Genomic DNA, 20,650 nt, shown 5'->3' with positions numbered 1-20,650 from the left:
TCTGCCTGAATGATGGTCTGAATGCTTTCCCTGCCCAATATATGCCCAATATATATATATTATATATATATTATATATATAATATATATATAATATATATATTCATATATATTCATATAAATATATATATTCATATAAATATATATATATAAATATAAACTCATTGGAGCCTGGTTGTAGGAGGTCAAGGAAGTCTTCAGATTACAAAATGATTAGCCTGTAAGGCAAAAGGATTTGGGTTAGTACAATGGGACCTTCTGTTTTCCCAAATGCTCTCTGCCTCCCATAGTGTATCTGAGGCCTTGGATGAACACTTCAGTGTGTGGCCGCCTCTGCGAGTCTATTCATAATAGACAGTAATTGTCTTTACATCTCACATATAAATCTCTGATTGTACCCATTCTCTTAACTATCTTTTACATTTAATAGAAAAAGGGGGCTCGGGGCGCCTGGGTGGCTCAGTGGGTTAAGCCGCTGCCTTCGGCTCAGGTCATGATCTCAGGGTCCTGGGATCGAGTCCCGCATCGGGCTCTCTGCTCAGCAGGGAGCCTGCTTCCCTCTCCCTCTCTCTGCCTGCCTCTCTATCTACTTGTGATCTCTCTCTGTCAAATAAATAAATAAAATCTTTAAAAAAAAAAAAAAGAAAAAGGGGGCTCTTTGTTTTGACTTTTAAATGAGAATTGCCATTACCTGGGCTGAGGTGTTACACTCTTAGTATATTTTATGGACTTAAATGAACATATTTTGACACTCACCAACATGGAGCTATTTTCATTTAAACAGTGAGAACAGTGAATGGTCAGAGCCCAGACACTTTGCCAATTTTTTTTTTCTTTTTGACATAGAGACAGAGAAAGGACAAACTTGTGAGTGAAGAGGGAAGGGGGAGAAGGTGAGGGAGAGAGAGAATCCCAGACAGGCTCCACACTCAGCAGTAAGCCCAACATGGGGCTCAATCTCAGAACCTCGATATCATGACCTGAGCAGGAATCAAGATTCTGCTGCTTAACCGACTGAGCCGCCCGGGGGCCCCTGCAGGTTCTTTATGTACTTCAATTCCTATTGCTCTAGTGATCTCAGAATCCAGTATGCTCTCTCTATCACAAATTTAAAAAAAGCTGAGGCCCTGAGAAGGCCCCACTGAGAGCTGGTACTTGGGCTGAGAAATCAGGAACACAGACAAATCCCCAGGACACTGGGACTGAAGTCCTGGGGGAGGCGCACAGCTACAGGCGGGGCGGTGATGCAGATGCAGAGGCCTGGAGACAGGGCTCCAGCTAGGGCCCTCTTGGCCAACTCTGACTCCCCCGCTAACAGTCTGACTCGGGTTGAGGCGAGGGCCCCATTTGCGGGGTCTCGGTCCCGTCTTCACGTGTTCTCACTGGGGGACATAAAGTCAGCCAGACAAGAATCCCCAAAGACCAAGTTAGATTTCCCAAATCTCCATGACAGTCTTTCACATGGGTCAGAGCCTTCAGAAATTCAGGGAAATAATGCTCTTCACAGACTCTGCGTGAATGGCTTCATGGCAAAAATGACATTCTGAGACAAATGACGGTGTGATCCACACTGCATGAGTGAACACATGCAACAGTTGGTGTGGACCACACGGTGTCCTCACACTCACTCTCAAGCTGCTGGCCTGCCGGGAACAGCCTCACCCTCCCTGAGAGAAGCCCAGGCTCTCCCTGAGCACCTCCAGGCTTCTCAGCACCCACAACACCCTATTTTTTTGTGACTTGGGGCTCCCTCCCTTCTTTCTGGATAAATCTCTGGTTCTTCCCTTATACGGAAAACACCGTCTATGTCCTTTCATCAGTGTGTCCCTCCCTTTGCTCAGACACACACCCTCAATTCCTCACATTAAGAGCAGTCCTCATCCCTCCTAGAGCACAGAGTGTCGTCTCTGTACCATGCGTGCACGCACACCTGCTGTGCCCAGCTATCAGAGAAGGGCAGCTCTCTGTGACCACAAGGGACCTGCCAACCCCCTCAGTATGACTGGAAGACAAAGATACATCAATTGTATCTACAGAACAACCGGAAGAAAGTTACCATGTCCACAGCAGCCTTCACTCCATCATGACATGAGAGGCCTGTGGGCAGCACCGCGGGTCCTCGTGGAGGACGCTCCAGCATCTGTATCTGACACATGCCATAGAAAAGACAGAAGCTTCTCCCCCTGGAAGTGACTGAGCAACATTCTAAAAAACCCTCCACACCAGCCACCAGCATCGGCCACTGTTTCTCATTCTCACCTCCACGACTGGACAAGAGCATTACCCACACGTTTCTAGACTGCAGAGGACAAGGGCAGACCCCTACACTAATGATCAATGAAGGGACCATAGCCCTGTGTCAGGCGTTTACACAACTAAGGAAATGACAGCTCAAACTCTACACGCTGCAGATGAAGTGAGAGGTGTTTCATCCCTCCCAGAACAACATATGTGGATGCTGGATGTGCACGATGTAAGAGATAGATGTCTGCCATTATGCAACGGAGACACTTCCTTCCCAACAATGGCACTTGCCCACTGCTCAGTGTGTGCAAATGGTCAGGGACACGCACATGTGTCCTGAGGAACTTCAGAATCTTACTGCGTCCCCAGCCCGGTTTCTCCTTGAATGTCAAGCCCTGAGCACAAACTCTGCCTTTGCTCCACCAGCACAACCGCAAGGTGATGATCTGGAAACAGAGATGCCTGTAAGCTCCCAATGAAGACTTGCCACTTTGAACGGGAAACGACACCACACATGGACCGCAGGAGATACCCAACAGACACAGGTCAGGACACTGTGCTGCCCAGAGAGGAACAGGACTCCAGAAACGGGTATAACTGAAAACACCCCAGTATTTACTTGGCTCTTCTCTGGGACCTTCTTGGGCATGGTGCTTCTATTGTCCCCTTGAGTTCCACAGGCTTCTGTTTGGGACCGAAGGCCTAGAAGGGACAGAGGTGGATTTAGAACGGCGATGACCATGCAGGATTCAAGCCAACACTCTTCCCGTGCCCCAGCCTATTCCCCTCTCTCCCTCTGGAGGGTCCTTTGTTTTTCTCACAGGAATTCCCTGACCCCTGTGGAAGGGGGAACTGTCCCTCACCCTCACAGGTATGACCACTCTGCCTGGGAACAGATGTTTCCAGAACTAATCTATAACGCTGGACAATTGGGGTGTCCACACGTGAGAGTGATGTGAAGGTTGTGCTTCGTCCAGCACAGAGTCCAAAACATCGTATCTGCGGAGTGCACCTGGGCAATGCCTCTATGTCTGTCCTCTGTGAAATGTCACTTTTCTTCTCCATGGTAGACACCTGCTGCCCAGTTCTGTACGGTGAACCAGACAGTCCATGAGATGGACGTCTACCCAAAGTGGAGGAATGTTACCGTGTCCTCACTCGAGCTTATCATTGCATTGCAAAGCCTTGTGGTACCACCTCTCCGTCCTCTCCACCGACAGAAGTGGTTCAACTATGAATAAGCTTTACAACTCACGTCAATTCAGATCATCTCACCATGTGGTGGAGGAACGAGGTGTGGCTGAGGCCCCCATGTCCACCACTGTGGAGATGGATGAGGAAGAGGGAAGCCTGGTACATTCCACCCCATGTGGTAGGGTAAAACGGAGGGGCCCTAGGCAATGAGGAAACACTCTCACACCTCTACCGACCTGCAGAACAGACAAGAAAATATTTTAGTAAAACAGACAAAAGTTGCAACACCAAGAAAAGCAACCAAAACAAAGAGCTCTCAGCACCCAGCTCCTTCTCCAATGCCACCTTCCAGGAGATCTGCATCGTGCTAGAAAATGTTCATGCCCCTCCCAGCTGGTGCCAGTACAATGAGGGGGGAGAGCGCAATGGCTGTGACAGAAATAGCCTGTCACCAAACATTACTGCCCATGTCTGCCCACGTTCCCTAGTAAGAAGTATTGTCTTAAAGATGAAAAAGGAGGGGCGCCTGGGTGGCTCAGTGGTTTAAGCCGCTGCCTTCGGCTCAGGTCATGATCTCAGGGTCCTGGGATCGAGTCCCACATCGGGCTCTCTGCTCAGCAGGGAGCCTGCTTCCCTCTCACTCTCTCTGCCTGCCTTTCTGCCTACTTATGATTTCTCTCTGTCAAATAAGTAAATAAATTAATTTAAAAAGATGAAAAAGGATCATTGCAAACTAGTAAAGCAGCACATTCCAGAAACGGAGGCATCGACATCCAGGACAACACTTCCTCTTTCCTCCTCAGCCACCGGAGAAGATTTTGGTTTGGTCAGAATGGAGAGAATGTGACAAACTGAATGCCCTTTCTCCACAAAGTTTCCGAGCCACTTGAGAGGAATCGTTTGCTTTTAAGTCCCTGACTATCTCCACGCTGCCTTGCCTCCTGACAAAGGGGTCCTCTACTCTCTACAGTTTCTGTCCATGGCCACAAAGACACTTCAGAAATTAGGGGCTTGTGGTCTGACAGGGGCACTGGAAAAGTGTCTTCTGAGGAACATGATACCAATGACCCTTATTTAAACTCAGCAGCTGTGTTTGTCTTCAAACAGTTATTTGGAAATTTCAACCTACTGAGTTTCAGAGTATTTTTGTCTAATGGGAAATGAAGATGGGAAGGCCAAATAAGAGAATTCATAAAAATGTATACGCTTTCTGATTGAAAACTCCACACGTGTGATGGGAAAAGAAATCAGCTCACACAGTAACTTAGGACCAAATGACCTGCTCCTGGAAGCCCGGCTGAAGGACTGGGAGGCAATGGTCACACAGGTAATCACTGACGTCCCCCGTGAGAATGTGTGCATGGGTTGCAATTACGACAGTGCACCTGAGAACTTTGATACTTCAAAATACTTGTAGAAAGGGTGTTAAGTGGGCTGGTTCGGCACGGCACGTTTTCCAGCAGAAGTAAAATGGGGATGACTCGTGAAACATGCCCTGAGAACATTCCAGACTGCAAAGGAGACAGTATAAAATGCACAGAGAGTTTTCCCCAGTTTCCTTTTGTGAGGATTACCAGACCCATCTATCCCCAGCATGAGCACAACACCAGTGAACCTGAACGTAACCTAAAGGGAGTCGGGCCGGCCAGAGGACTTCACTGTGGAGGGTGGGGTCCTCCTCCCCCAGTTACTTCCCCGGTGTGCATTGTGGGCAGGCAGGGGTGCACACACACGCACACCCATCTTCCCCACCACCACGTTCCAAGACAGTAGCATCGGTGCCAGAACGGCCACCCATCCCCTGTGTCTCCCCTAGAAACTGGGGTGAACAGATGCCATGGGGAAAACTACTGTCACCACATGTTAATACAGGTCTGCACCTCGACAGAGACAAGGAGTCTGTTACCAAGGATAATCAACTCAGGAAAAAACTCCATTCCAGACAGGCCAGTATCTATGGCTGGGACCACACTTCCCCCCATCACAGCAAGCACAGAATCTCCTTCTGTACATTGAGAACAGACACAATGAGAGGCCATGGGAAGCCTGCTGTTCATGCGTGGAAGTGCAGTCACTTGTGGGTCTAGCGGCAGCCCACCAGCAACCCCCCTGAGCAACTCTGCTTCCCTCCCTGACAAGGAGGTGTGCTATGCTGCACAAGGGCACAAGGGCTGTCCATGGCTACAGACACCGCTGAAGAGACAGGAGTGTCCGGAGTTCTGCAGAGGACCTGGAAGAGCACTTTCTGAGAGAAGCACGACCCCTAGAGTGAGCGAGACCAGGTCTGTGGATCCACGTCCCCGACATCTGGACACTCCTTAGCTCAGGCACAGAGCAAATGCATATTCCTTGGTGCTGAGAACCACTGAGGGGCTGATTCGACATCCCCAAATGCAAACCGATGTGTCTGGAGAGCACGAGCAATGCTCCCAGGATGGGTCGGGAGAGACGCTATGAGCTGGCACAGCCACCAGACCCCATCAGTACCTGCTCACGGGAGCACAACTGAAACACGTGTGAGGTGTGGGGCCTGCGGGGAGTCACCGGGATTCCCTCTTTGGGGCCGCTGCTCCAGGGGGTGTTTTCTACGAAGCACCTGGCACCTGCCAGAGTTTACCATCATCTCACCCAGGGGCCAACTGGAGGGGTTCCAGCTCCCCTCTTCATCCACACAGAAGGGACACATGGGAGGTCACAACTCACCTTCTCCACCAACACTCAGGCTGCCCAAAGCATGTGGCCCAAGTGTGAGGCAGTCCTGGCTTTCCCCATTTTCCGTCTGTGAGGACCTCTGCAGACATCCTCCCAGGTTAGCCCCCTGACCCGAAAACCAAAAATGCTCCTGCTCCCGCAGGAAAGCAAACCACAAGGAGTCAGCCGGACTAGCCAACTTCACTGTGGAGTGAGATGTCATCCTCCTCGAGTTATTTACACACACGCACACACGTGTGCACACAGTCTCACACACACAGACACACACAATGTACGAGGTGAGCATCCTACTCTCACATGCCCCTAAGCATCTACAGTTTTGGGAGGAAGCACGAAGGCCAGGACAGGGAGCTGTCCACACTGCAATATATTTCAGAAATGACACAACTAAAAATGCCACAGCACTTACCGTAGGCATCTCTGGGTCCCCTTGAGGGCTGGTGCTGCTGTTCATCCTGGGAACCAGTCTAGGTGCTGGATCAGACAAAGCTCAGAGGTTTATTGTGGTTTGCATGCCCTCCATGCCTTCCTCCCTCACCTTGTACTCTTTCCCACACTTGGGTCCCTTATCAGAGGTTTTCCTACGTGACTCAAGTGATTCCTTTGCGAAGAGAGACACCAGTCACCTCACTCTTGTGGGAGACACTCCAGGGCCCTGGTCCCAGTGTTTCTGTAAGTAAACCATCACGTGTGGACAGGTAGGGGTACAACTGGCTGGAAATCAACACTAAAATTGGGGTGCTCAACACACATCAGGCAAAATCACCTTTTCTTCATAGACTAAACATCTAAGTGAGAATATCCTTGTGTGGGTGACATCCACAAACCCCCAACATGAACGGCCCATGTTCTCTTCTCAGGCCTCAGGTGCATGGTTCATTTGTCCATCCTGCAGATGAGACCTAGCATGTGTGCCTGGCCAACAAATAAACATTTCAGGGAAGAAACAGACTTTTACAGTTGTATAGTCACGAACAAAGAAAACATTGGCAGATTGAGCAATAAAGCTATGGCATTGCACCGATAACGTGAGAGGAGTAAAATATATTTCATTGCTGAATATGGTCCCATAGATTACAAAGAAAACAAAAATATAGGAATCCCCATAACAAATAAATAAATGCCCTTTTTCAAAAATAGTCTTTTTTTTCTTTCTTTTTTTTTTTTTTTTTTTTTGCCAAGTCTTGACCACTGAGTCAAGGTGGGAAGGGTGCTCAACTCCCACCTTCTCAGGCTCAGTTCTTCCGAAGGGGGTGGGGTGGGGGTAAGTAGTGGAGGGGCGTGAGCTCCACCTGTCACAGGGGCAAGTGTCCTGCTGCCTGGGGGCATATGGGGAAAGCACCCTCCTGTCACCCCTTCAGACAAACTGCAGGCTTGTGATTCTCTCCAGGACACACAGCGATCACCCACAGGAACGGGAAGGACACCGTGTGGTTTCACAGCAGAAACCAGGCTGCTGCATTTCACATTGTGCTCCCTACCTTGCCACACAGGCTTCTGCAACTCAGGCTTTCCCAACATCTGTTCGCACCTCATGGATCCCACAGGCAGCATCTCCCCTTCCATCATGCATAGTCTTGAACACAGAAAAAGAGTGGACATCTCTAAGAATTACAACACCACGTCCTCTCTAGACACTAAATAGCATAACCATCACCACTCCAAACACCCGTAAAAACGCACGTCAAACTCTCACACCTGTATTTCAGGTAGGCGTTCTCCCTGCTCTGCTGCACTAACCTCCTCTCCCAATCCCGAGCCTTCATCTGTGGGAGAAAAACACACTCACCTTCAGTTGTGCCTGACTGTGCCCCAAACGAAGATAAGGTTAAGGAAAACACTTACCCAGTTAGCCAGAGCATTCCTCTCCTGAACTGTGATCTGAAAAAAGCCAACACACTGAAAGCCCATGGTCAGGGCTCTAAGGGCCACTTCCATCACCTGCAGGGGGTGCCAAGGGGTCAGTGTGTTGGACACAACTCAGTTTACCTTTTGACTGAAGGTGAGCTCAGTCTCTTGCAGCTGATCTTGCATTTCTTCCACTTGTTGTCTATGAGGGACAATTGTTTTCATCAGACAAAACCCAACACTGGGTGTGATTTTCAATCATGCCCATGTGACCAACCTCCTCTGATCTGTCCCCTCATACAATTGATCCTGACACAGGAAACACTTTCAGCAGACTATAATTGGACAAAGGATCACAGCTATTGTTACAGCCTTTCCTTAATCGTTTTTCTTCACCTGCAGGTTCAGAACTGACATAATTTCCTTACCCGTTTTCAATCTTTCCCTCAGCACATGACAAATGTCTTTTGTCATGAAGTTCTATTCTCCTTTAGCTTCTATCCTCACCATGGTTCCCAGGGTTGCAAAGACCAGCGCAATTAGATGGCACTACATTTATAGGTAGGACTCATCCTAGGACAAACTGCTCTCCTCAAGATGAGGACAACTGACACCACCCCATGGACACTGGTGTGGAGCCAGTTTCCACAGAGTCACGCCAGCGCTGGGGATCAGGACATGTTTAGTAATGTAATTGTTTTGTTCCTTATATTTCCGTGTCTGTTAATTCTCTCTGGATACATCCTATGAAAATTTGTGTATATTACTTGAGTCCTAATAATGTACAAAGATTAAAAATCCAAAGGGAACTGGGATTTCAGGAGCCATTAGTATGTAGTGTCTGAACTTACCTATACTTCTCCATTTCTTCTTTGGTTACTTTCAGATTTTCTTCAGCAGCTGACAGCTCATTCTTGGTTGAATTCAGTTCATAAAGCGTCTCTTCTAGCTTCCTAAGATGGGAAAGGTATATAAATTGTCCAGGAGCCAAGGTCCTGAATTTCTGCCATTTATCCTCCCAGCACACTTGATGGCCTAGGTTGGAATGTCCCCACTAAAAGCACAGACTGACAACACAACAGGGAAATGAATGAAGGCCCCATTTAGGGTTAAAGAAAAATCAAACTCTGGCTGCTGGCCAAGCTCCCTGCAATCAGAGCTGTCTTCATGCTTCTCTACTTTAATTCACTCACCATGTCACCAAATAACATTGCACTTTGTGCCCTCTTGGAGTATGTCTTTGATTTGAGATGGTGAAGGCTCATTTCAATTCAAAGTGAAAAGCCAAGCCTGAACAACTACACCCATTAGGATAAAGCAGGGGCCCGTCATTAGTCTCACACCTCCATGGGGAGCCCTGATCCTCAGACCAAGGCTGGGCCTGAAACAGTCAGCCCGAAAGGAACCTTCCAGAATATGGCTTCACTGGCATGGAAACTCACTCCCACATACCTCTAGGCTTTAGAAGTACAAACTCTGCACCCTCTTGAAAAATCCTGGTGTAGGAAAAGGCCAATCTTAATGCCAAAAATATGTCCTCAAATAATCCATTGAACTGTCAATCTTAATGCCAAAAATATGTCCTCAAATAATCCATTGAACTGTCACATATGCAGGGTGTTATCTCAGGGAACAGACTTCAGATGGAAAACTGTCAGCTCCATTCAGTCAACCTTCTTGAACAAGACCAAGTTCATGAATGGTGAAGGCAGCAAATGGCAATGTTAGAAATGTTGGTTTGCTGTGCTGCCCACAGACTCTTTTGTTCATGGTGTTGATTCACAAGGTTTCAACAGGACACTTGTCAAGAATCTCATGCAGAAAGACTTTAGAAACAGACAAAAGCTCTAGAAAGAGAAGGACATGAGCATCTGCTTCTGGACTCTCAACTACCCTTCAGCAAATGTCTTCTGGAGCGGCAGTCAACGTGGGGCTCAGGGATATGGTTTTGAAGAGAGAAAGGTGGTCAGGACACTGGACCCGCCCCAAGAAGAACCTACCAATGAACAGAACCCAGGTGCCTGTGAAAGAGAACGGCCCCTACCCCTGGAGTCAGAAGGAATAACACAAACCTGAGTCTCCAGGGAAGACAGGGAATTTCAACATGAATGAGGGACTCAAACATCCTGATCTCATGAGAAACAAAAGGAAACACTGGACAAGAGAGCGAACTTGTAGAGAATGCACCCAATTTCTAAAGAGCACATGAAGAAACATGAGAACCACATGGAGAAGAAGGAAGCCTAGGAGAAAGCCAGCCTGGCAGTGGGAGCCAATTTCCCGAGGACACGTCAGTGAATTCTGGAACAGGCGAGTGAATATACAGTAAATGAACAATTAACCTTTTGGGGACAGGTTGGAATGCAACAAGCAAAGTTCTGGTCCAGCCAGCAAAGATGAGACTTAGTGAAACTGCCGGCTTTGGTTGGGATCCGGGAGATTTGCACCTAGAAAATCATGTGGAGGGACAACAGGATGGCTCAGTCATTAAGTATCTGCTTAAAAATATTTGGTTCAGGGGCACCTGGGTGGCTCAGTGGGTTGAGCCGCTGCCTTCGGCTCAGGTCATGATCTCAGGGTCCTGGGATCGAGTCCCACATCGGGCTCTCTGCTCAGCGGAGAGCCTGCTTCCCTTTCTCTCTCTCTGCCTGCCTCTCTGTGATTTCTCTCTGTCAAATAAATAAAATCTTTAAAAAAAAATATTTGGTTCAGGTCATGATCCCAGGGTCCTGGGATTGAGCCCACATTGCACTCCCTGTTGGGCAGGAAGCCTGCTTCTCCCTCTCCCACTCCCCGTGCTTGTGTTCTCTCTCTTGTGGTGTCTCTCTCTGCCAAATAGATAAATAAAATCTCTTAAAAAAAAGAATAAAGAGAAAATCAGGTGGACAGGAAATACCCTGGCCGTCTTAGGGATTGGGCTGCAGCGAATGATCTCAGTTGTATACCAGATGAAGGGACCCAGTATTGCTGGAGCCCCAGCCCACTTTCCACAAAGAAACTTTCCCTGTTTCTGCAGGAAGAGAATTCCATTTTTCTCTCCACATTCTGGACCCAAGTCTTATGCTGAACAAGAAATGGACCTGATGCAGGAGTGGTAAGAGCTCGTGATGAGAGTGAAAAGGAAAGGACAATGTAGACTGACCCAGAGGGGATCCAGTTATCAAAGTGATTAATGCTTGCACCTTTCCCCTTCTACCCCAATGAATCACACAACAACATGTGGCAAGTCATTAGAACAGAAAGGAAAATTCAGGTTACACAAATCCAGATAGGAAGGGCAGGCACAATTCTACAGAATGCATTTGGCAAAAGTACTCTAAGATCCAATTCAAGAAGATCCAAATACAGTTATCTAGACTTGCCACCATGTAAATTCATACAATGGTATTTATGACAACACAGCTATAGCTTACGCTTCTGCAGTCAGTTTTCATCTTTCAGAGAACTCCACCACCATATCCAATTTCTTCTTTAGCAGGTTCAATTCTGCTTCTTTAGATGTTTTCTGAGAACTCGGGGCATTACCCTGGTCTTCCAGGAACTTTTTACTTTCTGTAAAGGATGAGTTTGCTTTTGTGTGTTTGTGCCATGACCTGAGAACTTGGTTTCGATGGGGAAAGGAGAAGGGCAAGACTGTGAAGGCAGGAAGGCTTTCTATCCCTGCCCGGTGCAAACTCATTGCCACCATATGGAAATTTCTTCCCCCAAAACAACATACCTTTCAGTTCTTGGTTTTTGGACGTCAAGGCTCTCAGCTATTGATCCCCCAATTCATCTTGGGCCTTTAAGACAGATTTGAGTAAAGACACATGAGGGCACTTAACAGGACAGGATTATGGAGGACTACAAAGAAATCCCTTGAGGCATAAAGAGAATAAGGGGAAAGTAAGGAAACTAGTTCATGTCAAAAAACGCACAAATGGCTTTCTTAGTGGAACAGATATAAAATAATCTTCTACTACACAATTGGGCTTGCTATTGCCCTTCAATGCTCACGTATTTTGTGGGATTTTCTACATAGCTAGAAGGCAGCGCTGAATGATGTGATGATGACCCAGCTGTGAAATAAACCATACTTCCTAGACCTTGAAATAGCAAACCTCATCGGGGTGGTCCTAAGTGAAATCGCAGCTCACTGTTCTGTAGGAGTTGCAGTTCCCGGACGCCCACGCTCTACTGCGTAAACGGCACATGAGTACACTGCATTCACCTTACCCAATTTGCCAAAAGCCTCCCAAGCCATATTATAGGACAACTAACATCTAACTCTTAACCATGTCCACGTTCTTGATATTCTCTCTCAGCTTGTAAGAGTGCCTGTTTACAATGAAGGTGTCCTTCAAATTTTCATTAACCTCTTCCATCTTTTTGATGTTCTCCTTCAAGAAAATATGTTGAGGGGCACCTGGGTGGCTCAGTGGGTTAAAGCCTCTGCCTTTGGCTCAGGTCATGATCCCAGGGTCCTGGGATCGAGCCCCACATCGGGCTCTCTGCTCAGCAGGGAGCCTGCTTTCTCCTCTCCCTCTGCCTGCCTCTCTGCCTACTTGTAATCTCTGTCTGTCAAATAAATAAAATCTAAAAACAAAACAAATTAAAAAAACAAAAAAAGAAAATATGTTGAAATATATATATATATATTGAATGAGTAACAATGATTCATTCCTTGGGACACCTGGGTTGCACCTGGGTGGCCCAGTCTGTGGAATGTCTGACTCCTGCTTTTGCTTGCCACAAGTCCTGATCTCAGGGTCATGGGATTGATTCCTGCATCAGGCAACACAGTCAGCACAGTGTCTGCTTGGCATTTTCTCTCTCTCCTTCAGACCCCCTCCCCTCACTCTTTCCTTCTCTCAAATCAATCAATCTTAGAAATAATAATAATAATAATAATAATAATAATATTTCATTTACTTTTATTTCTGTTGTTAGAACACAATTCAGGCAAAGAAAGGATTCTTACTTTCAATTTATGTACTTCAGCAAGGGAAAGCTTATGTTCTCTCTTCGTTTCTGCTTGCTTCTTTACTTCCCTGACCTATAAAACATATGAGAAAGGAATCAGAATTCCAAAATATCATGTTAGAGAAACCTATCTAACAATGTGTGACTCCTTTCACAAAGAGAGAGGCAGTGCGCTACATTTGTGAAGGTTCTCTTACTCAAGGACCACTTCTGTTTATTCATTTATAGAAAGAGAGAGAGAAATAGATCCATAGAATGAACTACCAGAGGGGGAAGTAACCAAAATGAAATCACAAAAAATATTTGAAAGGGCACACATACCTTCTCCTCCCAATGAGCTATGTTTTCTTCAAGATCCCTGTTTTCCTTTTTAAGGTCATAAATCTTCTTCTTTAGTTGGTCTAAAGTAACTGAAAGGAGAAAAAAGAATTTTAAGATAATTAGAAAAAACAGCAACATTGAATAATCCCAGTGTGTTAGCACCAGAGAGCATTCTCTGACACTTGGGTGTCACTAACTTGCTAGCATTCCCAGTGTGCCTGAAGAAAGCAAGTTGTAGCAGCATTTGAAACCTAAGACTTTCTATATCAGTGAGATTCCTACTTAAAATGTTTTTCAAACATAGAGAAATGCAATCGAATGTCTTCTCATTTTTCTCCCATCTGTAAGCACCATTCTTGGAAAATCCAATCCCTGCAAATGCTCATGTCATCGCCAGAGCTGTGACAGAAAAATCGAGCATCCTATCAACGAACATCTCTCTCCTCCAATAATTCAGATACAAAAGCAGGTCCCTGCAAACGACCCAAAATGAGCAAAACTATCCTTTGGTCCTGCTCAGTGCCACGTCCACTTCCAGGTCCTACTTGGAATTCCACACAAGGAAAGCTCAAGATGTCAGGTGAGTGACAACTCGCAGGCCTTCAGAGACTTTCTGCTGCTCACAGATCGCCTTTCATGAACCCCAGGCTGGGGGCTCTGGAGGACAAGATCTCTGCTATAAACACACTTGGGTAACAATCTCCACGTTACACAGAGTCTCTGGATGGCCTGGATAATGCACACACCCGAGAAGACAAGCTTTTTTCATCACAACAGGAGAATGTTACCCTCTACCCTTACAGGAAAACAACACTCAAGAGGAGGCTGATCACAGCTGGATAACACATGTAAGGTCTAGAACACAGACTCCTCTAAGAGCCACTTAATTCTCTCATCTTGGGGCACCTGGGTGGCTCAGTTGGTTAAGGGTCTGCCCTCTGCTGGGGTCAGGACACCGGGTCCTGGGATCGCATCCCACATCCAACTCTCTGCTCAGCGGGGAGCCCAATTCTCCCTCTCTGTCTGCCTGCCACTCTGCCTGCTTGTGCTCTCTCTTTCTATCAAATGAATAAACAACATGTCTTAAAAAAAATTCTCTCATCTTTCCTGAAAGTGCAAACTTCTCTTCTTCTGGCCCACTGTGAGCCCTCTTCTCACCAGCAGCACTGCCGCACTCACAGTGATGAACAATGACATTCAACAGTTTCCTAAGTGCCAGGCAGCCACCAGGCCGCCAACAACCAGCACCATGGAATCACCACCAATCTAGGTGCCCCAGGCACTATCCATTATCCCTGCTGGCATAGGCTCTATTCCATTCATTCTCCCCTGGCAGGAAAGGCTCCCTCCACTTCAGACTCAAAACCACCGTTTAATCCTCTCCTATGACACATGCTCTGCATGGAAATATCTGCTTCCTTCTGTAAGTGTAGCATGTTTGCTAGACTCAGAGAGTTTTCTCCTCTTGACATTTCACCAAGAGCCAGCTCATGGTGAAGTACTCACTCCAGACCTCAGGCTGTGTTGGTCACTTGCCTCCCAAACAACTCTCTGCAAAATTACACCTTGTATTCTCCCTAGTCCCACCAGGTGTTCCTCCTCCTGGTCTCTTAGAGATGACAACTCCCTCCACATTGTCACTTAGACTCCACATGGGGAAGAGAACTATTTTCAAGACTTAACAAGTCAGTGAGACATCAGAAGTCACCATATTTATCCCTCGTCAAATTATACCCACATCAAACTCCAGTACCGAGAATTTTTTGGCAAAGAAAACTGAAGCTGAAACTCTTACCTTCATATTGTTGAGGCTTTATCTAAGACAGGAAGAAACAAAGATAAGCTGGATGTCAAAACACATTACAAGTAAAAATCTATAGTTCAGGTAAATACTGCAATTGTAACCCAGAGGTATTACAATAATCGCTTTGCTTAGCAGAATGAATTTACAGGACTAAAAAGGAAGACAAAATTAGAATTTCCTGATTAAGTCATCATAGTTTACAATCCATTTCTGATAAAGAGCACAAGTGTGTATAACTTATTTTTTTTTCCATTTTGTTTATTTTTTCAGCGTAACAGTATTCATTCTTTTTGCACAACACCCAGTGCTCCATGCAAAACGTGCCCTCCCCATTACCCACCACCTGTTCCCCCAACCTCCCACCCCTGACCCTTCAAAACGCTCAGGTTGTTTCAGAGTCCATAGTCTCTTATGGTTCGCCTCCCCTCCCCAATGTCCATAGCCCGCTCCCCCTCTCCCAATCCCACCTTCCCCCAGGAACCCCCAGTTTGTTTTGTGAGATTAAGAGTCATTTATGGTTTGTCTCCCTCCCAATCCCATCTTGTTTCATTGATTCTTCTCCTATCCCTCTACCCCCCCCATGTTGCTTCTCCATGTCCTCATATCAGGGAGATCATATGATAGTTGTCTTTCTCCGATTGACTTATTTCACTAAGCATGATACGCTCTAGTTCCATCCACGTCGTCGCAAATGGCAAGATTTCATTTCTTTTGATGGCTGCATAGTATTCCATTGTGTATATATAACACATCTTCTTGATCCATTCATCTGTTGATGGACATCTAGGTTCTTTCCATAGTCTGGCTATTGTAGACATTGCTGCTATAAACATTCGGGTACACGTGCCCCTTCGGATCACTATGTTTGTATCTTTAGGGTAAATACCCAGTAGTCCAATTGCTGGGTCATAGGGTAGTTCTATTTTCAACATTTTGAGGAACCTCCATGTTGTTTTCCAGAGTGGTTGCACCAGCTTGCATTCCCACCAACAGTGGAGGAGGGTTCCCCTTTCTCCCCATCCTCGCCAGCATCTGTCATTTCCTGACATGTTAATTTTAGCCATTCTGACTGGTGTGAGGTGATATCTCATTGTGGTTTTGATTTGTATTTCCCTGATGCCGAGTGACGTGGAGCACTTTTTCATGTGTCTGTTGGCCATCTGGATGTCTTCTTTGCAGAAATGTCTGTTCATGTCCTCTGCCCATTTCTTGATTGGATTGTTTGTTCTTTGGGTGTTGAGTTTGCTAAGTTCCTTATAGATTTTGGATACTAGCCCTTTATCTGATATGTCGTTTGCAAATATCTTCTCCCATTCTGTCAGTTGTCTTTTGGTTTTGTTAACTGTTTCCTTTGCTGTGCAAAAGCTTTTGATCTTGATGAAATCCCAAGAGTTCATTTTTGCCCTTGCTTCCCTTGCCTTTGCCGTTGTTCCTAGGAAGATGTTGCTACGGCTGAGGTCGAAGAGGTTGCTGCCTGCATTCTCCTCAAGGATTTTGATGGATTCCTTTCTCACATTGAGGTCCTTCATCCATTTGGAATCTATTTTCGTGTGTGGTGTAAGGAAGTGGTCCAATTTCATTTTTCTGCATGTGGCTGTCCAATGTTCCCAGCACCATTTATTGAAGAGGCTGTCTTTTTTCCATTGGACATTCTTTCCTGCTTTGTCGAAGATTAGTTGACCATAGAGTTGAGGGTCGATTTCTGGGCTCTCTATTCTGTTCCACTGATCTATGTGTCTGTTTTTGTGCCAGTACCATGCTGTCTTGATGATGACAGCTTTGTAATAGAGCTTGAAGTCCGGAATTGTGATGCCACCAACTTTGGCTTTCTTTTTCAATATTCCTTTGGCTATTCGAGGTCTTTTCTGGTTCCATATAAATTTTAGGATTATTTGTTCCATTTCTTTGAAAAAAATGGATGGTATTTTGATAGGGATTGCATTAAATGTGTAGATTGCTTTAGGTAGCATAGACATTTTCACAATATTTATTCTTCCAATCCAGGAGCATGGAACATTTTTCCATTTTTTGGTGTCTTCCTCAATTTCTTTCATGAGTACTTTATAATTTTCTGTGTATAGATTCTTAGTCTCTTTGGTTAGGTTTATTCCTAGGTATCTTATAGTTTTGGGTACAACTGTAAATGGGATTGACTCCTTAATTTCTCTTTCTTCAGTCTTGTTGTTGGTGTACAGAAATGCAACTGATTTCTGTGCATTGATTTTATATCCTGACACTTTACTGAATTCCTGTACAAGTTCTAGCAGTTTTGAAGTGGAGTCTTTTGGGTTTTCCACATATAGTATCATATCATCTGCGAAGAGTGATAGTTTGACTTCTTCTTTACCAATTTGGATGCCTTTAATTTCTTTTTGTTGTCTGATTGCTGAGGCTAGGACTTCTAATACTATGTTGAATAGCAGTGGTGATAATGGACATCCCTGCCATGTTCCTGACCTTAACGGAAAAGCTTTCAATTTTTCTCCATTCAGAATGATATTTGCGGTGGGTTTTTCATAGATGGCTTTGATAATATTGAGGTATGTGCCCTCTATCCCCACATTTTGAAGAGTTTTGATCAGGAAGGGATGCTGTACTTTGTCAAATGCTTTTTCAGCATCTATTGAGAGTATCATATGGTTCTTGTTCTTTCTTTTATTAATGTGTTCTATCACATTGATTGATTTGCGGATGTTGAACCAACCCTGCAGCCCTGGAATAAATCCCACTTGATCGTGGTGAATAATCCTTTTAATGTACTGTTGAATCCTATTGGCTAGTATTTTGGCGAGAATTTTTGCGTCTGTGTTCATCAAGGATATTGGTCTGTAGTTCTCTTTTTTGGTGGGATCCTTGTCTGGTTTGGGGATCAAGGTGATGCTGGCCTCATAAAATGAGTTTGGAAGTTTTCCTTCCATTTCTATTTTTTGGAACAGTTTCAGGAGAATAGGAATTAATTCTTCTTTAAATGTTTGGTAGAATTCCCCTGGGAAGCCATCTGGCCCTGGGCTTCTGTTCGTTTGGAGATTTTTGATGACTGTTTCAATCTCCTTACTGGTTATGGGCCTGTTCAGGTTTTCTATTTCTTCCTGGTTCAGTTGTGGTAGTTTATATGTCTCTAGGAATGCATCCATTTCTTCCAGATTGTCAAATTTGTTGGCGTAGAGTTGCTCATCGTATGTTCTTATAATTGTCTGTATTTCTTTGGTGTTAGTTGTGATCTCTCCTCTTTCATTCATGATTTTATTGATTTGGGTCCTTTCTCTTTTCTTTTTGATGAGTCTGGCCAGGGGTTTATCAATCTTATTGATTCTTTCAAAGAACCAGCTCCTAGTTTCATTGATTTTTTCTATTGTATTTTTGGTTTCTATTTCATTGATTTCTGCTCTGATCTTTATGATTTCTCTTCTCCTGCTGGGTTTAGGGTTTCTTTCTTGTTCTTTCTCCAGCTCCTTTATGCGTAGGGTTAGGTTGTGTACTTGGGACCTTTCTTGTTTCTTGAGAAAGGCTTGTACCGCTATATATTTTCCTCTCAGGACTGCCTTTGCTGTGTCCCACAGATTTTGAACTGTTGTGTTTTCATTATCATTGGTTTCCATGAATTTTTTCAATTCTTCTTTAATTTCCTGGTTAACCCATTCATTCTTTAGAAGGATGCTGTTTAGTCTCCATGTATTTGGGTTCTTTCCAGCTTTCCTCTTGTGATTGAGTTCTAGCTTCAGAGCATTGTGGTCTGAAAATATGCAGGGAATAATCCTAATCTTTTGATACCGGTTGAGACCTGATTTGTGACCCAGGATGTGATCTATTCTGGAAAAGGTTCCATGTGCACTAGAGAAGAATGTGTATTCTGTTGCTTTGGGATGAAATGTTCTGAATATATCTGTGATGTCCATCTGGTCCAGTGTGTCATTTAAGGCCTTTATTTCCTTGTTGATCTTTTGCTTGGATGATCTGTCCATTTCAGTGAGGGGAGTGTTAAAGTCCCCTACTATTATTGTATTATTATTGATGTGTTTCTTTGATTTTGTTATTAATTGGTTGATATAGTTGGCTGCTCCCACGTTAGGGGCATAGATATTTAAAATGGTTAGATCTTCTTGTTGGACAGACCCTTTGAGTAGGATATAGTGTCCTTCCTCATCTCTTATTATAGTCTTTGGCTTAAAATCTAATTGATCTGATAGAAGGATTGCCACCCCAGCTTTCTTCTGATGCCCATTAGCATGGTAAATTGTTTTCCACCCCCTCACTTTAAATCTGGAGGTGTCTTCGCGTCTAAAATGAGTTTCTTGTAGGCAACATACTGATGGGTTTTGTTTTTTTATCCATTCTGATACCCTGTGTCTTTTGATTGGGGCATTTAGTCCATTAACATTCAGGGTAACTATTGAGAGATATGAATTTAGTGCCATTATTAGCCTGTAAGGTGACTGTTACTGTATATTGTCTCTGTACCTCTCTGACCTACTACTTTTAGGCTCTCTCTTTGCTTAGAGGACCCCTTTCAATATTTCTTGTAGAGCTGGTTTGGTGTTTGCAAATTCTTTCAGTTTTTGTTTGTCCTCGAAGCTTTTGATCTCTCCTTCTATTTTCAAAGATAGCCTAGCTGGATAGAGTATTCTTGGCTGCATGTTTTTCTCGTTGAGTGCTCTGAATATATCATGCCAGCTCTTTCTGGCCTGCCAGGTCTCTGTGGATAAGTCTGCCGCCAATCTAATATTTTTACCATTGTATGTTACAGACTTCTTTTCTCGGGCTGCTTTCAGGATTTTCTCTTTGTCACTAAGACTTGTAAATTTTACTATTAGGTGACGGGGTGTGGACCTATTCTTGTTGACTTTGAGGGGGGTTCTCTGCATCTCCTGGATTTCCCTTTGCCATATTAGGGAAATTGTCTCCAATGATTCTCTCCAATAGACCTTCTGCTCCCCTCTCTGTTTCTTCTTCTTCTGGAATCCCAATTATTCTAATGTTGTTTCGTCTTATGGTGTCACTTATCTCTCGAATTCTCCCCTCACGGTCCAGTAGCTCTTTGTCCCTCTTTTGCTCGGCTTCTTTATTCTCTGTCATTTGGTCTTCGATATCACTAATTCTTTCTTCTGCCTCATTTATCCTAGCAGTGAGAGCCTCCATTTTTGATTGCACCTCATAAATAGCTTTTTTGATTTCAACTTGGTTAGATTTTAGTTCTTTAATTTCTCCAGAAAGGGCTTTAATATCTCCAGAGAGGGTTTCTCTAATATCTTCCATGCCTTTTTCGAGCCCGGCTAGAATGTTCAGAATCGTCATTCTGAACTCTTGATCTGACATATTACCAATGTCTGTGTTGATTAAGTCCCTAGTCTTTGGTACTGTGTCTTGTTCTTTTGTTTGTGGTGATTTTTTCCGCCTTGTCATTTTGTCCAGATAAGAGGGTATGAAGGAGCAAATAAACTACTAAAAGGGTGGCAAAGACCCCGGAAAAATGCGCTGTAACCAAATCAGAAGAGACCCCAAATTGTGGGGGGGAGAAAGGGGATAAAAACAGGTTCTGAAAAAAAAAAAAAAGAAAAAGAAAAAAATT

At 44.9% G+C, this 20,650-nt stretch overlaps 1 protein-coding gene across 1 annotated transcript; it reads right to left on the bottom strand.

Moving 5' to 3' along the window:
- Nucleotides 1-168: 168 nt before the first annotated feature.
- Nucleotides 169-15,101, bottom strand: LOC123933495 (transport and Golgi organization protein 1 homolog). Its single transcript, XM_045992727.1, has 15 exons — nt 15,076-15,101; nt 13,281-13,369; nt 12,958-13,032; nt 11,716-11,779; nt 11,411-11,549; nt 9,341-9,493; nt 8,849-8,950; nt 8,139-8,199; nt 7,995-8,030; nt 7,848-7,915; nt 7,631-7,725; nt 6,559-6,623; nt 3,519-3,673; nt 2,863-2,945; nt 169-217 (listed from the first exon to the last, which is right to left on the bottom strand). Exons 7-14 carry the CDS (start codon nt 8,860-8,862, stop codon nt 2,900-2,902), a joined length of 540 nt encoding a protein of 179 aa, XP_045848683.1. The 5' UTR covers nt 8,863-8,950; nt 9,341-9,493; nt 11,411-11,549; nt 11,716-11,779; nt 12,958-13,032; nt 13,281-13,369; nt 15,076-15,101; the 3' UTR covers nt 169-217; nt 2,863-2,899.
- Between the last annotated feature and the right edge of the window lie 5,549 nt (nt 15,102-20,650).

This window comes from Meles meles, chromosome 21 (assembly GCF_922984935.1).
Source record: "Meles meles chromosome 21, mMelMel3.1 paternal haplotype, whole genome shotgun sequence".
Lineage (NCBI taxonomy): Eukaryota > Metazoa > Chordata > Mammalia > Carnivora > Mustelidae > Meles > Meles meles.
The sequence above is the reverse complement of the archived record's forward strand: the minus strand, read 5'-3'. Positions and strand labels throughout refer to the sequence as shown.